Source organism: Callithrix jacchus, chromosome 12 (assembly GCF_049354715.1).
Source record: "Callithrix jacchus isolate 240 chromosome 12, calJac240_pri, whole genome shotgun sequence".
In the NCBI taxonomy this organism is placed as follows: Eukaryota; Metazoa; Chordata; class Mammalia; order Primates; family Cebidae; genus Callithrix; species Callithrix jacchus.
This window is the reverse complement of record NC_133513.1, coordinates 57,695,279-57,715,950: the sequence shown is the minus strand read 5'-3', so window position 1 is coordinate 57,715,950 and position 20,672 is coordinate 57,695,279. Positions and strand designations below refer to the sequence as shown.

Here is a 20,672-nt window from a genome sequence, read left to right as displayed (position 1 = left end):
TGAGTCATCGTGCCCAGCCCATCTTCTTATTTTATATAATATACCTGATATTTTCTCCCACTTCCTGGAATATTTGCCCCTTTTCTTCATTTTGAGAATACAAAAAATGCTTTTTCCTATACATATAGTTTTTGTTTGGAAACCACTTCTGGCAATCATAATAACTGTATTTGGAGAAATACCATGGTTTCCTGAAGGCAGAAGTTCTATGGAAACATAATCTATTCCCAGGATTTAGAAGAAACTGTCACCTACTATAGTCAAAGGTATGGTACCATTTTTCCTTCTCTTATAGAAATCCTTTAAGAAAATAGGTAGTCCTTGTATTCAGGAACTGCCATTTACCAAAAACTGCACACAGCAGCTTTTTGGTAAATGTTGAATTGCCATAATTTAGCTTCCTAGCTAGAGGCATTATAACCTAATTTATGTTGGGGAATTGGAGCAACCGTGACCTTAATGGTACATTCAGATAATCCATTACATTCAGAGTGAAAACAAAGAAACAAAACCACCCTGTTCAAAGAATAATTTTGAGAAATTACATTTTAGGTACTTCAAAAATTGAAACAGCCACTGAGTACAATGACCAAGGTTAGGGTCACTCCAAGGCACATGAAAATGTATTTTAAATATTAATGTATTTAAAGGAACTCTCCAGGACAACTTGCCTGTTCAAACTCCTCCATATCTACTTCTCCATCTCCATTCAAATCAAACATCTTGAAGGCAATTTCAAAATTTCTCTGAGGAGCTACAAGTAGAAAGGAAGAAGAGGAGAAAGGGTGAGAGAGAGAAAAAATACTTAGAGGCATTGACCAAAAATAAATCCCTTTTAAAAGAAAAACAAAAGGCTAAACACTAAAATATAATATCAAAGTCACCATAAAAGTGAACGAGTCAGAGTCTCAATAAATGGAAAATGATACTGCATTTCTTGAGATCAACCTTTTAAGACTACTCCTTGAAACCAAAAACGAGTAGTACTATGGCCAGTAAAGATGGCACTTGTCTGTCTTTTTGTTTCAACATTCTTTGTCTTAAGTAGTTTAGCTTTACTTTCAGAGACATCATCTTCTTAGTTGTGTAATACTAATGTTGTTCTTTTGCTTGAATATGTTATTATTTATCTGGGCAAGAAAGTGTGTCTGGGGTGAGACTACTGCTGTAAAGAAAGAAGTTGAAACACTATATCTTAGTCTTGGCCTCACAACAAGCCAGCTTTCTACTTTGTTCTTTCTAGTCTCTTTATTGCAAGTACAATCAGGAGTCCTGAGCATGTCACCCTGCCAATATGGATAACTTCAAGTTGATTTCCTGTATTAGTTTATTCATTATCTCTACAGCTCTATGGTAAGGCAGAAAAGGGTACTGTAAGGTACTCAGCCCCCTATTTCTTTCTAGAGACAGTTTCACTCTGTCACCTCTCCCTCCCCAGGCTGAAGTGCAATGGTGCCATCTTGGCTCACTGCAACTTTTGCCTCCCAGGTTCAAGTGATTCTCATGCAGCAGCCATCCGAGTAGCTGGGATTACAGGCACACACAACCATGCCTGGCTAATTTTTGTATTTTTAGCAGATATGTGGTTTCACCATATTGGCCAGGCTGGTCTTGAACTCCTGACCACAAGTGATCCACTCATCTTGGCCTCCCAAGCCACCGCATCTGGCCTCAGTCCCCACCTTCAATCATATCAGCTCCATACACAAATTACTAAGTATACTTAAATGGTAAAATTAAGCTGAAGTTTAAATAACAAAATGAAAAATGCAAAACTTGACAAGATGATATATTTTCTTTCCCTTAATGATGAAAGCTCTTCAAGGCTTCTTCAGTGTTCCTAGATCAGTCACACTCTAATTAATACACTCTGTGCACTGGAATAAAACATAAACTCAACAGCCTTCCTCCCTTACTGTACTAAATGTTCTGGCAAAGAAAACTTAAGTTGTTTACTTCCTTCCTTTGGTGCTTCAAATTTATACAGCTCTAGAGAATAAACCACAATAAATATTCTATGTCTCCTTATACTATTGAATTAAAATTTCAGTTAATATCATTTACAAGAAAACAGTAAAGATTATATGCAGAGAAAAAAGTAAAATGAACTTTGTGTATTATGAATAATTGCTAGAGAGGTCCATATTCCCATCTTGCTCATAAATTTGCCAATAGCAACAACTTTCTGGGCTCCAATTTCATTTTGGGTAGCTAGGCAGCTAGGCTGGAAACTCCTCGTTTTTAGTTGCCTGGATGAATCATGTGTGTGTCAGCTTCCAATTGTCTGTTTCACTTGATATTGACTTCCAACGGGTTTGCTTTCCTTTAGGCCACATAGACACAGGGTTTCACCATGTTGGCCAGGCTGATCTTGAACTCCTGACCTCAAGTGATCCTCCCACCTTGGCCTCTCAGGATTACAGGCATGAGCTACCATGCCCAGCCTACAATTGTTGGGAAGGATGCAGTGGGGGTAGGGGGCCTAGTTTTGTATGCCACTTCTCAAATTTTTGCTACCTGTCTGAATGTTAACATTTTACTTAGGAGTTACTATGTGCCAGGCATTGAGCTAGATAATTAGAGGTGTTCATTATTTGACTTCACGCTCTCAATCCTGAAAATTTTTCTTTATTTTTAAACAGAGGAGGATATTGGGGCTCAGAGCAGTTAAATGTGTAGCTCAAAAATCACACAGCTTCTTTTTGTCAGAACTAGGAATTGAACTTAAGTCGACACTTACTTCAAAGCCTATAAACTTATGTTATGGCCTCTAATGTGAACACAGAGGTACTTAGAATGATAAACGCACACTCTTCATGGTGACATGATTTGACCTAAAGCTAAGCAGCAAAGCATGAATCACTGGTTGTGTCAGTCACTGCAAAAGCTGAACATTCCAAGTTGATCATCTCAAGGAGATAACCAATTTCACAAAACATTGCCTGTGTTACGCTCAGGAGTTTAGGCTTGGCTGTACTAAATGGAGGATCCAGAGGCAACATTAAACTTTCATATAGGTTTGTCATGTGTTTTTGTTTTTTGGGACAGGGTGTTTTTCTGTCACCTAGGCTAGAGTGCAGTGGTACAATCATAGCTCAATATAACCTCAAACTTCTGGGTTCAAGCAATCCTGCCTCATCCTCTGGAGTAGCTAGGGCTACAGGTACGTGCCACCAAGCCTGGATAATTTTTCTGTTTCGTGTAGATGGGGTCACTCATTGCCCAGGTTGGTCTTAAACTCCTGGCCTCAAATGATCCTCCTGCCTCAGCCCCTCAAAGTTCTTGGATTACCGGCACGAGCCACAGCACCTGGCTGGTTTTTAAAAATTCTGATGATAAATCTCTTCAGACAGAAATGTACTCTCTTATTCTTCCTTATTGTGTCACACTTGGCCTACTTCACTTATACATGTTATTTGCCTAATTCCTGTAGGTACTTGAGAATGTAACAATGGAAGAAAATATGAAGCCACTGAAAGTTTTAAGCAGGAGAGTGACACAATCAGGCAATTATAATGGACTCCTCCGGCTACTGTGTGAAGGAAGAGCTGGAAAAGAAAAGCCAGATTCAGAGAAGATCAGAAGCTCTTGTAAATGTTGAAAACATGAACTGAGGTGATGACAGTGGTAATGGAGAGGAGGGAACACATTTGAGATACCTGAAGAAGGCAGAAACTACAGAACTTAATGATTAGTTAGCAGTAGTGAGTTGAGAGTGAAAAGGAATGACAGCATGACTGGCTTAGACTACTCTGTAGCTTGCATGGCATAAGAAAGAGATCAAATAGATGTAAAAGGTTTGAGAAGTAAAATTAATTTGGATGGGATGTGCTAAATTCAAGGGGTCTTAGCTTATGCAGATGAAGATGTTCAGGAGACAATTGAAAACACAGGTCTAAAGCTCAGCGGAGACAGATCTAAGCTGGGATTTACGGGCATACATGTGGCTAGGTGCAAAGAATCTGAAATGAAGTTGCCTATGCAGAACTGAGGAATGAGGAGAAGGGCAAGAAAAGGGTAAAGTGCAGGTGGAAGCCAGTGTTTAAAGTGCAAGGAAAAGAAAAGGAGGCAGTGACAGAGGAAGTAGCATCACAATACCAGGAGGAATACAGTCCAAATTAATAGAAATAGGAGAACATTTGGTGAGAGCCTAGTCAATACGCTCCCATACATGAATTAAAGCAGTATTCCCATTCCCTCTCTCCACAATTACAGAGGTGACACAGACTGCTTACAACTTCAGCTTTATCAAGATCTTGTAGTCTTACCGTCCTGTGAGTTCCATGAAGGCATGTGCCCAGATCATTTAAATGACTGAATGAGTTATTCTAGCAAATTATGGTTAATATCACCTCCTACAACTAAGGTTAAATACATTTTACCAAAGTATACCCTATACTGCTTGAGGTTTCTCTGTCTTTTTATACTGGCATAATTACTTTCAGAGTACTGGCTTTATGTGGAGCTACTGAGGGTGTTTGTTAAAGTACATGCGATGACACCACAGAGGCCGTGTACCTGTGCTCAGGGCACTGCTGAGGCAAGCTGGGCTGCAGCCATGCACACGCTCACTTAGGCCTCACCAGCCTCTCAGGGCTGGTCTTTCCAGAAGGAGCTCTCAGCCTATTCAATCTTCATCTGCTGATCATGTCAAAGCATATTGGACAAACAAGCCAAAAACAAGCTTGCTTTAAGTGAAACATGCTACACAGAATATGATGTCAGGCAATTCTCTTGTAAATTTATTTGTCAAGAATATTCCTTTTTATAATATAATGTTCTTATATTAAGAGGTAGGTCTTACTATGATGCCCAGGCTGGAGTGCAAAGGCTATTCACAGGTACATTTGTAGCACACTGCAGCCCTGAATTCCTGGCTTCCAATGATCCTCCTGCTTCAGCTTCCCAAGTAGCTGGTTCTACATGTGCCTGACACCATTGTGCTTGGCTAAAGTTACATGTTTTACATTTAATTTTTATACAAAGTTAATTGTGTATTAAAGGCATATTTGGCTGGTCACAGTGGCTCATGCTTATAATTCTAGCATTTTGGGAGGCCAAAGTGGGAGGGTTACTTGAGGCCTGGAGTTCAACAGCAGCCTGGGCAACACAGGGAGACCCTGTTTCTAATAAAATAAAATAAAAATACATACACACACACACACAGGGATATTTATGTGAGGCAGGGCATAATGGGAATAATACCCTAGGTTAATAAATTTAACTGTTACCCTTTCTGCTGCAACTCACAAGTACCACAGTCAGGCTTGCCCTCATTTTGTTTTGCATAATTATCTATTGGCTAAAATATCCACCATTAATTTTGAAACCTGAAGTCAATGGAGATGAAGACACTTTGCCTTGGAATCAAGTAAATACCCTTTTTTTTCCTTTTCTTTTTGAGACAAGGTCTTGCTCTGACACCCAGGCAGAAGTGCAGTGGCACAACCATAGCTTACTATAACCTTGAGCTCCTGGGCTCAAGCAATTCTCCTGCCTAAATCTGAGTAGCTAGGACTATAGGCATATGCCATGAGGTCCAGCCAATTTTTAAACTTTATTTATTATTTCTATTTATTTATTTGAGAGATGGGGTTTCACCATGTTGGCCAGGCTGGTCTTGAGCTCCTGACCTCAAGTGATTTGCCCACCTCAGCCTCCCAAAGTGCTGGGATTATAGGCATGAGCCACATGGCCAACTTTATTTGTTACAGAGATAGAATCTAGCTATCGTGCCCAGGCTTATCTCAAACTCCTGGGCTCAAGCAATCTTCCCACTTCAACCTCCCAAAGCCCTGGGATTACAGGGATGAGCCACTGTGCCTAGCCTAGGCAGCTACTTATTCCAGAAATGGCAGGATCTAGAATGACAAAAAAAAAAAAAATTCATATGGAGTCAGCTGGCTGCCTGGACAGAACCTGGGCTTCAGAGTGCAGTTGTCCAGGCAGCCAGAGCCTGTGGTGGTTGTGGGCCGAGTCCAGCAAAAAGAATACCAATGAGTCCACTTCAGACTGACACTCAGTCTGGGTGGCATGTGACCCAATCCTGGCCAGCCCCAGCACCAACCTCCCTGAGCCTGAGACATGGCTCTTCCTCTGGGGCATTATGAAGGCCAGAGTCTTCCTCCCGAGCAGCATCCCTCCTGGAAGCGGCCAGCTAGGGCTCTGTTGGTGGTAGAGATGGGGAGAAGCAGAGCTGCTGCTGTCACTCTGCAGTGCCTGTGGGACTTCAAAGGCCCAGAGCCCTGGCTGGTTCCCTGAACAGCACCCTAGATTTCCTTGTATCCAGAACAACACAGTTCATGCCCTTTTCACTAATTTTATATATATATACATATATATATATATATATATATTTTTTTTTTTAGACAGAGTCTTTCTCTATCCCCCAGGTTGAAGTATAGTGGCATGATCTTGGCTCCCTGCAACCTTTGCCTCCTGGGATCAAGCGATTCTCCTGCCTTAGCCTCCTGAGTAGCTGTGATTACAGACATAAACCACCACACCCAGATAATTTTTTATTTTTAGTAGAGATGGGGTTTTACCATATTGCCCAGGCTGGTCTCAAACTCCTGACCTCAAGTGATCTGCCTGCCTTGGCCTCCCACAGTACTGGGGGACGTGAACCACCACGCCTGGTCCCTTTTTCCTAATTCCAAAGTAAAACAGAAAGAGGGCAGTCATCTCAGACAGCCACCATGAAAGCAATGAAACTGCTCCACTTCTAGGAGACCCCAGCTGGGTCCACCTCAATAACCCATTAAGTAGCCAGAAGGAAAAGCAGACGGATAGAAAGGTTCTTGCTCGCTGGCTCCTGGTCTTTCAGCTTCTGGTCAATGTGTGGCTTCCGTGCCTTCTGTCTGTATTGCTAGTGATGCTGGGAGGATGGTAAACTATGGTTGGTAACCTGCTGTCTAGCTCTTTGTTTATGTATTGTCTATAGCTGCCTTTGAGTTACAAGGGCAGAACTGAGTAGTTGTGACAGAGATTATCACTCACAAGCCTAAAATATTTGCTATCTGTCCATTTAAGAAAAAGTCTGCCAATCCTGCTGAGAAAATTCTTCAGCCAACAAGAAGAAAAGTTAATCAAAATAAAGACAGGAAAACGAGGTAAATTAAGATGTGAGTAATAAATTAAGTGAATAGTAAAACAGTCTTAAGTTCAAATAATTGTTTTGTTTTATTATAAGTGGGGTCTTGCTATGTTGCCCAGGCTGGTCTCGATCTCCTGGGCTCAAGTGATCTTCCCTCTTCAACCTCCCAAAGTGCTGGGATTGCAGGTGTGAGCCATCTTGTCCGGCCAAATAATTGTTATTAATACAATAACAACAATGACACCTGACATTTATGACCTGCTTATGATATGTCAAGATTATATAAATTACTTAATCCTCCCAACCATTCTGTGACAATTGGTACTATTAATATCCATCTCCAGTTTTAAAAAAGAGAGATAGAAAAAAAACTAAAGTAGAGAGTATGCCCAGGGTCATAGAGCTGGCATTCAAGTCCAGATAGTCTTCTAGAGCAGGCACTTCTAGCTATTATGCCAAAATGGTTATAAAATAATAAAGTATGGAAAATACTTCTTAAATATGACTATATATAACATAAAATTGTTTAAAAATAAAGAGAACTTGGAATAAAAATATGCCATATTGTTACACTGTAAAAACTCAGTGGGAAGAAAAAAGTGAAAGGAAGTTAAAATTTTCAACTTCCAATAAGAGACATCCAAAGATATGGATGGCTTCCTCCTAGGTAAAAAGGTTGGTCACATACACACACACACACACCCCTACCTATGTGTGAATTTAATTCAAAGGTCACCATTAATAGAGTGTTGAAATTAGTAGGGAGAAAAAATAAATAAATTATGCAAAAGACCTAAAAAAAAAGTGGCAAGAAAGCATAAAATAAGGTAAAAGAAGACCCAATAAATCTCTGCAAATTTAAGTAAACTAAGCTTCTGAAATTATTTATAATAAACATATAAAAAATAAAATACAAGAAAATAAAAATAAGGGAAATACAAGAAAACTAAAACAGAAAGAAAGCAGGGTGGTAATAAAAGTATCAGGCAGAAGTGAACCAAAGGCTTAAGGATTAATAAGAACAAAGGCCATTTTCAGTATTGTTGGTTGCCAATAGGAATATGGCAATGGAACAAATATGTATCTTTAGGACCAGGACAATACATCAAAATATGTAACATCACATTAGTTAGATATAAAGGACAAATTGACAAACATTACTATCTCAGTTTTTGACATATTTTGTAGAAAATTTAACAAGACCATGGAAATTTTATGAAATACTGACCACAGTTCAATTTTTTTTTTTTTGAGACAGTCTTGTTCTGTTGCCCAGCTGCAGTGCAGCAGTGCAATCTTGGCTCACTGCAACCTCTGCCTCCCAGATTCAAATGATTCTCCTAAGTAAGCCTCCTCAGTAGCTGAGATTACAGGCACCAGCCACCATGCCAGACTAATTTTTGTATTTTTAGTAGAGATGGGGTTTTGCCATATTGGCCAGGCTGGTCTCAAACTCTTGATCTCAAGTGATCTGCCTACCTCAGCCTCCCAAAGTGCTGGGATTACAGGCATGGGCTACTGCACATGGCCTAATTTTTAATATACACACATGTACATGCACAAAGAGTCATAAAAAAGTTAATGGGAAATGCATATTATGAGAAACCTATGCATGGATTTAAAAAAAAAATTTTGCACCAAAATAAATTCATACTAACTTGTAACATGTCTGAACAGGATCTAGTTTGAGGCACTAAGAAGGGTAAGATATAAGTCAGAAAAAAGCCCCTATCTCTTTCTTGGTTGTAGGAGGGGGGAAAAAAAAAGAAAGAAAAAAGTCCCTATCAGAGCAACAAATTCTGCTAAAATTGAAGCAAGAACAAATAGCAAATTTATGGTAAGGCTTGGGTGAAATCACTGATGCTTTATGAAAAGTTTATGGGGACAATGCCCCAAGGAAATCAGCAGTTTACAAAAGGATAACTTGTTTTAAGAAGCAACAAGACGTTGTTGAAGATGAAGGCCACAGCAGATCATCCATATCCATTTGCAAGGAAATAATTCATCTTGTTTTTATGATTGAGGAATGACAGTTAACAGCACAAACAACAGCCGACACCACAGACTTCTCAATTGGTTTAGCATACACAATTCTGACAGAAAAATTAAAGTGGAGCAAACTTTCTATTTGATGGGTGCCAAACCATTGCAACCAGATCAGCTACAGACAAGAGTGGAGTTTCAATGGAAATTTTAAACAAGCAGGATCAAGTTCCTAAAGCATTTCTTCAAATAACTGTAACAGGAGATGAAACATGGCTTTACCAATGTGTCCTGATGACAAAGCACAACACAGTGGCTACCAAGAGATGGAAGTGGTCCCGCTGAAGACCAGTGGATTGGTCAAGAGCAAAGGTCATGGCAGTTTTTGGGATGCTATAGGCATTTGCATCTTCTGAAGGAGAACAGTAACATTTCCTTATGAGAACCTTCTGAGAAAGCTGAAGCTTTAACAGAAAAATACCCTTTCAGAAAGCTTCACCAGAGGTCTTCTCTACCACAACAATGTCCTGCTTATTCTTATCAAACAAGGGCAACTTTGTGATAGTTTCAATGGGAAGTCATTAGACATCCACCTTACAGTCCTGATCTGCTCCTTCTGACTTCTTTTTGTTTCTTAATTTTTAAAAAAAATCTGTAAAGGGCATCCATTTTTCTTCAGTTAGTAATGTAAAAAAGGCTGGATGTGGTGGCTCACACCTGTAATCCCAGCACTTTGGGAGGCCAAGGCAGGAGGACTGCTTGAACCCAAGGGTTTGAGACCAGCCTGAGCAACAAAGTGAGATTTGGTCTCTACGAAAAATAAAATAAATTAGCCAGGACTGTAGTCCCAGCTACTAGGGAGTCTGAGGTGGGAGGATCACTTCAGCCTGAAGTTCAAAATTATGGTGAGCTACTTGTACTTCATCCTGGGTGATAGAGTGAGACCCTGTCTCTTAAAAAAACAAGTGAAAAAGACTGCACTGACATGGTTAAATTCCCAGGACCCTCTGTTTTATAATGATGGACTAAAGGATTAGTATTACTTACTAAAATTTCTTGACCTTGAGGGAGGCTATATTGAAGAAGAAAGTTTATACTTTTTAGTTTTAGATTTTAATTCCATTTTCCATGAAGTTTTTAAAGACCCCTTGTAGATATTAGTACACATATACATACATAAACTCACATAACAAACAACAACAAAAAAATGAGTAAAAGAAGAAATTGCCAAAGTCCTATTTTTACGACTAAAATGCAATAAATCTGTCACTGGAGTAAAACAATTTTGATCAGGCTAGATGTCAAAAACGTGTTTCACAAAATTTTTAAAAATTGAATATATAGAAGTTCCTACTTCTGTATCTTTTTATTAAAAAGTTTAAGAGCACTTTAAAAAAAAAGTACTTCTGTAATATGGCAAAGAATATTTATCTGAAACTAAGATTTACCATATGCTTAACTGAGAAATGCCAGACACATTTATTTTAACATAATGCACAAAGTCAGGATGCTCATTATTACTGCTACTATATTGAAAGTTCTAGCCAAAGCAACATATAATGAAGTACATGTTAGAAAAGAGAAAAATACTCTAATTATTTGCAGATACTATAAAAGTCTTTCCCAAAAATCCAAGAAAAAGAAAAAAAGCCAGGTGCAGTGGCTCATGCATGTAATCCCAGCACTTTGGGAGGCCGAGGCAGACGGATCACGAGGTCAAGAGATCAAGACCATCCTGGACAATATGGAGAAACCCCATCTCTACTAAAAATATAAAAATTAGCCAAGGGTGGTGGTAGGTGTCTGTAATCCCAGCTACTCTGGAGGCTGAGGCAGGAAAATCGCTTGAACCCCGGGGGAGGTGGGGAGGAGGTTGCAGTAAGCCAAGATCACGCCACTTCACTCCAGCCTGGGCCTAAGAGTGAAACTCCATCTCAGCGGGGGAAAAATCAAGGTAAGTCTGGAGTTATGGAGAAAGCCTATGGAGGAATTAGGATTTGAAATGGGTTCAAACCCAAGTCTACACCATATAAAAAGATCTATTCTCCTCATGCATAATTATTTAGGGTTTTTAGAAATGTTATATTACTTTTAACACAGTAACGAACAATTACTGTTCACAATTAGGGCTCACCACGTGGGTCAGGCACTATTACTTAGAAGTAACTTATAAGGCTGGGCACGGTGGCTCATACCTGTAATCCCAGCACTTTGGGAGGCTGACGTGGGAGGATCACTTGAGGTCAGGAGTTCAAGACTAGCCTGCCTAACATAGCAAAACCTTGTCTCTACTAAAAAATACAAAAATTAGCTGGCCGTGGTGGCACATGCCTGACTCCCAGCTACTTGGGAGGCTGAGGCACAAGAATCACTTGAACCTGGGAGGCAGAGGTTGCAGTGAGCTAAGATGGTGCCACTGCACTCCAGCCTGGGTGACAGAGCAAGATTCTGTCTAAACAAACAAACAAAAAGTAACTTATACATCTGAATTTATTTAATCCTTGTAACAACTTTATAAGTTAGATAGTTGTAGTAATATTACAGATGAGGAAATTGAGGTTTATTTACACGGCTAGTAAATGGTAGAGCTGGGATATGAACCCTGGTGGTATGGATCCAGAACCCTGACGAGTGGCTGTCAGGATGAAACATGTAACAGGTTGAATTAACTAGAAAGGGATATTCTTTGCTACAAAAGGGCACAATAAGGCTAGATAGTTTATAACTTTGCAAACTTAAGTCTGTTAAATATAGAGCTCATTTTTATATTTAAGACCCATCAGTCCATCCCTCATTTCTAGTTCTGCTTTCAGGTACATTTTTCATTTGGTCTCCACTGGTATGTTTTTCTAATTATCAGAATTAAATGTGAAACCCTCAACAACGGAATAAAAGCCAGGACTTGTTAAATTACTGCCATGACCACAATTAACACAAAAGATGCACTTAAATGATTAGTCTGAAGAATAGGAAGATAAATCACTGAGAAATTTAAGTCACATCTAGGAGATACAGAGTATATAAATACAACTGGGAAGTAATCTTTCCAAAATTTCTTGGAAACAGAAAACACCACATGAAACCAACGACTGATTCAAACAATTTTGGAAGTTGAAGAATGTTGGTGTTTTTTAGTACGCAAAGCTGCCTTTAGTCCTTGACTAAATGCTTTGTATTTGCAGGGAGGGACCAAATAGTAGGAAAGGAAGAAACTACTTTGAGAAGGACAATACTCATTTACACACAAGACTTTAGATGCACTTTTAAAACACATCAATCATTATTTTAGATGCCACCTCCCCTCCATTAGACTGCAGCTGCTTTACATACATACATGCATATGTATGTATGCCTATATTACTTGCTGAACCGAGATGTAGGTTAAAGAACCAAGGGAAAAACAAATCAGTTTTATTCTAAAACTTTCCCTTTGGATACGTGATTTTGATGTCAAGTAGAGAATAATGCTAGGAAAGTATCTGTAAGAAGAGTGAGAAGAGAGAAATACAGACGTATCTTTGGTACCTCAGCAAAAATGCTCGCTCTGTAGATCTGAATTAGCTCAATGGAAGAAGAGGCTGAAACCACCTGTGGAGCTCTAGAGTGCATCTTTCTAACAAGACCACATTGTCACCCACAAAAGTTCCCATTGTTCCACAGACTCCTGGATGTTTCCTGCCTCCTGTCCTTGTAATTACAGGGAGAGTTATAGGGGTCCTTTATGTGACGTGTTCCAGCTTGTCTGACCCAACTAAGCACACTTCTCTGCTAAATGGCAAGAGGATGGGGATTGGGCAATTTTGCTGCTTTCTTGCCTGTGAGTTTCCCCCAGACCTTATTTGAGATTGTGTTTACACTGTATAGTACCAATGATATGTGTGTCCATGTGTCCTTTGCACAACAGAGGGAAAAAGTAATTCTGCTGGATGAAGACTTGCCTAGGAGGCAGTGAGTTTAATTTCCTTTGACATTCACCAAGGACCAGTTTTTTTCCCCTCAATTCGTCTTGGTCCAGATCTGAGGGCTTCCTCCTATTAGTAGAAAGAGCCGAAAGAAGGAAGCCTGTGTGTTTCACTGATGTTCCACCACTGGAAAGCCTAAGGAGCCAAGCACCAGACAGAATTATGAACAGGGACAGTCCCATAAAATGCCAAAGGAGGATTTCCTGATGAATTTGCCACAGAACAAGACGACAGATGACCCTGTCTGTGAAATCAGTGTGGTTAAGATAAAATAATGCTCAGGCCTGGCATAGTGGCTCATGCCTGTAATCCTAGCACTTTAGGAAGCCGAGGTTGGTGGATCACAAGGTCAGGAGTTCAGGATCAGCCTGGCCAATATGGTGAAACCCAGTCTCTACTTAAAATATAAAAATTAGCTGGGTATGGTGGTGTGCACCTGTAATCCCAGCTACTCAGGAGGCTGAGGCAGGAAAATTGCTTGAACCAAGGGGGCAGAGTTTGCATTGGGCTGAGGTTGCACCACTGCACTCCAGCTTGGCAACAGAGCAAGAATGTCTCCAAAAACAAACAAAAAAACCCAAAACAATGCTCAATACTTTAAACAGTTCCATCTCTGGGTGCTGAGACAAATTGGATAATTCACTTATTTTGCAATAAGCCCCAATAGATCATTTGTATTCTCCTAAGTCTGTAAGCCAATTTCTTTTCATTAGAATCAAATACAGTTAAATATTACTTTACACATAGCCTAGAGTTGAAAAGAAACTATTTAAGAAAACACTGCAGTGACTCCTTCTGTGGAAAAATAATTTTCCTGCTTCATATATCTGGATTTTGAACCACTGCTTTTCTTAAAAGGAGGCACCTAAAAACTTCTCTCGCATGGATTCATACTCACCCAGCTTAAAAGCAACTCTGTGACAGACAAATAAGCACAGAAAGACTAAAATTAATTATGTGATTGTCTGGGGGCCTTAGAGAGTTAATGTAACTTGGACCAGGTGCGGTTGCTCACACCTGTAATTCCAGCACTTTGGAAGGCCGAGGTGAGGCAGGTGGATCACTTGAGGCCATGAGTTGGAGAGTTAATGTAACTAATCTGGTCCGATATTACAGATTAGACATCCAAAGCATTTGGCCCATGGAGGCACTCTAGGAACATACATGTATTCAAGTGTAACTTTAAATCGCTGTTCTTCATTACAAGAATCTAATATTCTTTCCTTTTCTAAAAAAATTTTTGCATACTGAGATACTTGTAAAATGAACTTTTGGAATTCTACATTACCATAAACACAGGCATGACTAAAAGATAGGTTTTGCGAACACTAAAAAATAATTAACTTGATGAGGTGTTAAAAAAAGAGATAAAAGTTTAAAAAACCATTAGAGGAGCTTAATAAACTATGCTTACCCTGCAAACATCCTTAACAAGCATTGTGAATTAGCAGTAATTAGAGTGGCTATCCTTTTCACTGTGGTTAAGTGAAGAAAGAAAAACAGTAAGCAGAGTAAATTCTAGTGCCCACCAGTATCTGATTTTTCTTAAAAGAAATGGTGGTAACACTAGCACACAGGGCCTTGTAGGCCACTGTAAGTAAAGACTTTTTGGCTCTACTCTGAGACAGACTGGAAGCCTTTGGGGGGATTTCTGGGCAGTGGAATGATCTTACTTAAATTTAACAAGATCATTCTGGCTGCAATACTGCAAGTAGACTACAGAAAAGCAAGGATGAAAATGGGGTAACCAATCAGGAGGGTACTGAAATAATCCAAGAGAGATATGAGAATGTCTTGGGCAAGGATAGTAGTAGCGAGTGTAGTAAAAAATGGTGGGGTTCGGGATTACTTCAAGGTAGAATTGACAATTTTGCTGACAGATATGAAATACAATTATTCAGATTATTTTTTTAAAGTATATGGGCTGGGCGCAGTGGCTCACACCTGTAATTCCAGAATTTTGGGAGGCTGAGGCAGACGGATCACCTGAGGTCAGGAGTTCGAGATAAGCCTGACCAGCATGGTGAAACCCCATCTCTAATAAAAATATAAAAATTGGTGGGGCGTGGTGATGCATGCCTGTAATCCCAGCTACTTGGGAGGCTGAGGCAGGAGAAGTGCTTGAACCTGGGAGGTGGAGGCTGCATTGAGCAGAGATCCAGCCTGGGAAACAGAGCAAAACTCTGTCTCAAAAGAAATGAAATGAAATGTATATGGGTCAGGCGCAGTGGTTCACACCTGTAATCCCAGCACTTTGGAAGGCTGAGGCAGGAGGATCACTTGAGGTCAGGAGTTCGAGACCACCCTGGCCAACAAGGTGAAACCCCATCTCTACTAAAAATATAAAAATTAGCTGGGCATGGTGGTGTGTGCCTGCAATCCCAGCTACTTGGGAGGCTGAGGCAGGAGAATCACTTGAACCCAGGAGGTGGAGGTTGCAGTCAGCCAAAATTGTGCCACTGCACTCCAGCCTGGTCAGCAAGAGCGAAACTTCATCTCAAAAAATAATAAAATAAAATGTATATGTATCCATGTACATGTATACACACACAGACCATTTTCCCCTACTTTCCAAAACAGAATAGGTATGTTATCAATATATTATGAATATTTTTCTATGATAATAAATCTCTGCATTACATACATTATATCAAGAACTATATAAAAGTCATTGCATAGATTTATTATAACTGGGTTTAGCCACTGTTTGATATTTGGGTTCTTTCTAGTTTATTTTTATGTATGTATTTAATTTTTATTTTATTATTCTTTTATTGACAGAGAATCTCACTCTGTCACCCAGCCTAGAGTGCAGTGGTACAATCACAGCTTCTCACAGCCTTGACCTTCTAGACTCAGGTGATCCTCCCACCTCACCTCCTGGGTACCTACAGGTACCCACCACCATGCCCGATTAATTTGTATTTTTTGTAGAGACAGGGTTTCGCCATGTTGCCCAGGCTCGTCTTGAACTACTGGGCTCAAGCATTCTGCCTGCCTTGGCCTACTAAAGTTCTAGCATTACAGGTGTGAGTCACTGTGCCTGGCCTGAGAGTTCTTTCTAGTTTATTTTTTGACCATTAATATCATTATACATGTGATTATTAGCCTAAACATGTAGAAAAGAAATTGCTGGACCAAAATTTGAAAGTGTCTGATAAACACCATCAAGACCCTGAAAAGGTTCTGACAATAATTTGTGCTCTCACCAATATTATATAGTCAATTAAATTTAAGGGTCAATTCCAGTAGTTAATCCGGGCATACAAATATTTTGGGAACACTATGAATTTGGTAGTGAAATGAGAGAAAGAAAACTGTCTCTTCAAAGTGGTAATCAACCCTAATATTTATTTCAGTTTCTTGGCGTTCTTCAGACATCTGGGAAGTGGTGTAAGCTTACGAAAGAGTTTATCTCATACAGTTTTGTGGAATGTGCACAACTCTAGGACAATTTAACCTTAGGGCTGACCTGGGGGTCAAGCTGCCTAAGACATAAAGTAGAGCCAGGATGGTGACACTTCACATAGCTCTTAGACAAGCCCATGCTCTGGGATCTTCTGATCTATAGTCAGTCAAAGGGTAGCCAGACCCCATTAAAATAGGAAGGAGGCAGCTAAACTGCTGTTTCTGGCAGACTTGTCGGGCCAATCTAGTCAGAAGACCCATGTTTCTACTCCAGTAAATTCTGAACATAAAGAAAAAACACTTAGAAATATAATGTAGGGCCGGGCGCAGTGGCTCACGCCTGTAATCCCAGAACTTTGGGAGGCCGAGGCGGGTGGATCACGAGGTCAAGAGATCGAGACCATCCTGGTCAACATGGTGAGACCATCCTGGTCAACATGGTGAAACCCCGTCTCTACTAAAAATACAAAAATTAGCTGGGCACGGTGGCGCGTGCCTGTAGTCCCAACTACTCAGGAGGCTGAGGCAGGAGAATTGCCTGAACCCAGGAGGCGGAGGTTGCAGTGAGCCGAGATTGCGCCATTGCACTCCAGCCTGGGTAACAAGAGCGAAACTCTGTCTCAAAAAAAAAAAAAGAAATATAATGTATATTCTCCAAACAGACTTAAAATTCATATCGAACTCAGTCTTGCTAGTGTTTGAAAATCTTAAGACAATGAAATTATATGGTATGGTTACTATGAGCTTTATTATCATAACATGTTATCTCTGCAATGGCTAAAAAGAGCTCTTTATTCTCTGTCAGTGTGATCTGTTTATTTAATGGCAATTGGCAAGTTTTTCTAAATATTATGAAATACTACATGTTAAGAACCCAAAAATGAAATAAAAGAACAATGAAAGGGTTTTAAAACTTCATAAGATTGTTAATTCCTCCATCAAGGCTTCAGCTATATAGGCATTTATTCCTTCTAACAACTGTTTTTCTTCCATTTACATTTTTCCAAAAAATACATTTCAGCTCCAATTCTTAAGATAGAAAGAAAGAAAGAGAGAGAGAGAGGTAAATTTTCACATCTAAAGAAAAGAAACAGCTGAAGTTTCTAGTTCACAATATATAGCCTATCTTTGAGCTTTATCTCAGCCTCAAGTTATTAGATGACTTTCAGAGAGCTGCCAGAAATAGTCTTTTATTTAAACTGGTTTTCCTTACACTATTATTGGACAGTTGTGTTATAGAAAGATTATTCAATGCCAGCGATGTCAAAAAGCTTGGATTTCCTAAGAGTTCCTGGGTGAGAAATTCTAGAAGGCAAGCCAGTGCTTCTACTTTAGGAATACACTTTCATCAAATTCATATTACAATTTTATGCCCAAATTATATATGTCTGTGTGATAGACCATCATCCCTAACTTCAGAGATTCAAAAAAATAATCATCTGCTTACATTTCATTTCATTTTATGTGGTTTTATTCTATACCATGTGCTCAATAATAGTCAAACTGTATACTAGCATGATGACTTATGTTGGATAAAAATAAATAAATAAATAATAATAGTCAAAGTGACAGCTTATGCCAAGATGCAATTTATTGCATAGATGCTTAAAACTAGCTACTTTAAGCCAGGTGCAGTGGCTCATGCCTGTAATCCCAGCACTTTGGGAGGCCAAGGCAGGTGGATCACCTGGTCAGGAGTTTGAGACTAGCTGGCCAACATGGCGAAACTCCATCTCTACCTAAAATAAAAAAATTAGCTGGGGAGGGGGCAGGTGCCTGTAATTTCAGTTACTTGGAGGCTAAGGCAGGAGAATCACTTGAACCCAGGAGATGGAGGTTGCAGTGAGCCAAGATCGCACCTGTACTTGAACCTGGGCAACAAAAGCGAAACACTGTCTCAAAAAATAAAAAATAAAAAAAAGACAACCAGCTACTTTAATAAAGAAACTGAATTTTTGTACTTAACCTATGCCAACTGAAGGACACTCTTTACACGTGACTATGTTTGGCATTCACCCAAAAGTTGTTTTTCAATTTCGTGTTCAAACAGAAAAAATTTAGATAGTCTAACTAATTTTCTAGCTTTTATAATGTACACATACATAGAGAAAAACTAGTCCCTTAAGACATTAAAAAATACTAGGCGGGAGGCTGAGGATGCCTGGAGCAATATAAATTATGTAAATGATGGTATCTATACGAAGTTATCATTTGGACATTTTTTTTTTTTTTTTTTTTTTTTTGAGACAGGGTTCTGCTCTGTCACCCAGGCTACAGTGTAGTGGGTATGATCTCAGCTCACTGCAACCTCTGTCTTTTCGGCTCAAGCGATCCTGCCACCTCAGCCTCACAATTAGCTGGAACCACAGGCACATAACACCACAGCAGGCTAATTTATTTATTTATTTATTTTTTGAGTTGGAGTTTTGCTTTGTTGCTCAGGCTGGAGTGCAGTGGCACGACCTTGGTTCATTGCAACCGCTGCCTCCTGGGTTCCATTGATTCTCCTGCCTCAGCCTCCCGAGCAGCTAGACACAAACCACCATGCCTGGCTTTTTTTTTTTTTTTTTTGAAGACGAAGTTTCATTCTGTTGCCCAGGCTGAAGTGCAATTGTGCAATCTTGGCTCACTGCAACCTCCACCTCCTGGATTCAAGTGATTCTACTGCCTCAGCCTCCCGCATAGCTGGGATTACAGGCACAAGCCATCATGCCTGGCTAATTTTTATATTTCTAGTAGAGACGGGGTTTCACCGTGTTAGCCAGACTGGCCTCAAACTCTTGACCTCAGGTGATCCACCTGCCTTGGCCTCTCAAAGTGCTGGGATTACAGACATGAGCCATTGTGCCCGGCCTAATTTTTGTATTTTTAATAGAGACACAGTTTCACCATGTTGCCCAGGCTGGTCTTGAACCCTTGGGCTCAAGTAATCCACCTTCCTTGGCCTCCCAAAGTGCTGGGATTAAAGAGTGAGCCACCGGTCGTGGCCAGAAAAAATATCAGATATTTATTTAGCCAACAAATACATATGAAATTCTTATTATATGCCAATACTATGCTGAATCAATATCTTCTCCAAAATAGGCCGTAATCAGGCAAACCATTCAATGACAACCACTATTTCCTGCCTTGATTCCCTTTGTGTACCCTTCAAATTCCGCAAACAAATAAGCATTTGTTTTTCTTTCTTTTTTTGAGATGGTGGCCAGGCTGGTCTTGAACTCCTGATGTCGTGATCCACCTGCCTCAGCCTCCCAAAGTGCTGGGATTACAGGTGTGAGCCACTTCGCCCAACCCAAACAAGCATTTTTACAAGTTGTTTCAGGAGCAGGTAAGCAACACCATAGTAAGGCTGAAGCATAATCAAACACTATTAACCTAAGGGTTTAAGCGAAAGGTCCAGCTATACAGATGAACCAATACATTTGATTCCAATCTTGCTTCTAAGAGGTAGTCAGTGTGAAGAAGTGGGGCTTACAGATCAGAAGTAAATATCATCTTTAAACATCATCAGTTATTGAGGGCTAATTTCTACAGAGCCATCACAACCATCAGTAGAAGAAAAACAGTAAAGAGTAGAGGCTGGGGAACATAGGAGAAGTGAGAGGAGTTGTAAGGGACTGGGATCAGGGTAAGTCTCCATCCTTTGCTCTAAGGGTCATGGAGGGGAGACTATGGCAGAAAGGTCCACTGAGGTCCAGTTGACACTGAAGTCAATGGTATAGTGATAGATGGGTGCATGGGTCTCCTTTCCACCTACAAGGAACTCAGAGAAGCCACATCTCAAATATGCATTCATTCAAATATTTTTAGAATTACTACTAGCTAAATACAATACCAGATACTCTGGAAATACAACACCATATGACATAGTTCCCAATTCAAGGTATTATTTACTGATGTCCTATCCACTGCCTAAATTTTCTTCTTACTTAGAGATCCTTTTGAATTAAGCCTGGCCAACATGGTGAAACCCCATTTCTTCTAAAAATACAAGGTCTTTCATGTAAATATCTCTGTAGCTGTTATGGGACACCATAATTCATCCATGATTTACTGTGAAAACCGCTTTTAAATTATGACAAAAAATAAAATCCTAGTTGAGATATCCTAGGAGAAGGGTAATTTTGATTGGACAAGTCAAATGAGAAGGAAAACTTTTACATGTTAAGTCAGTTTCTAGAAGGCAGAGAATTCAGCCTGTTTTGAAGTTTTACTTTCCC

General features: G+C 39.8%; 1 protein-coding gene across 6 annotated transcripts in view; it reads right to left on the bottom strand.

Annotated features, from left to right (window-relative positions):
- MICU1 (mitochondrial calcium uptake 1) overlaps positions 1-20,672 on the bottom strand; it is a 243,149-nt gene that overhangs the window by 92,934 nt on the left and 129,543 nt on the right. For all 6 annotated transcript variants that reach the window (XM_078345622.1, XM_078345624.1, XM_009009751.5 and 3 more), the window contains one exon: positions 672-754. In XM_078345622.1, coding sequence (XP_078201748.1) covers positions 672-754 — 83 coding nt within the window. The remainder of the gene's footprint in view (positions 1-671; positions 755-20,672) is intronic.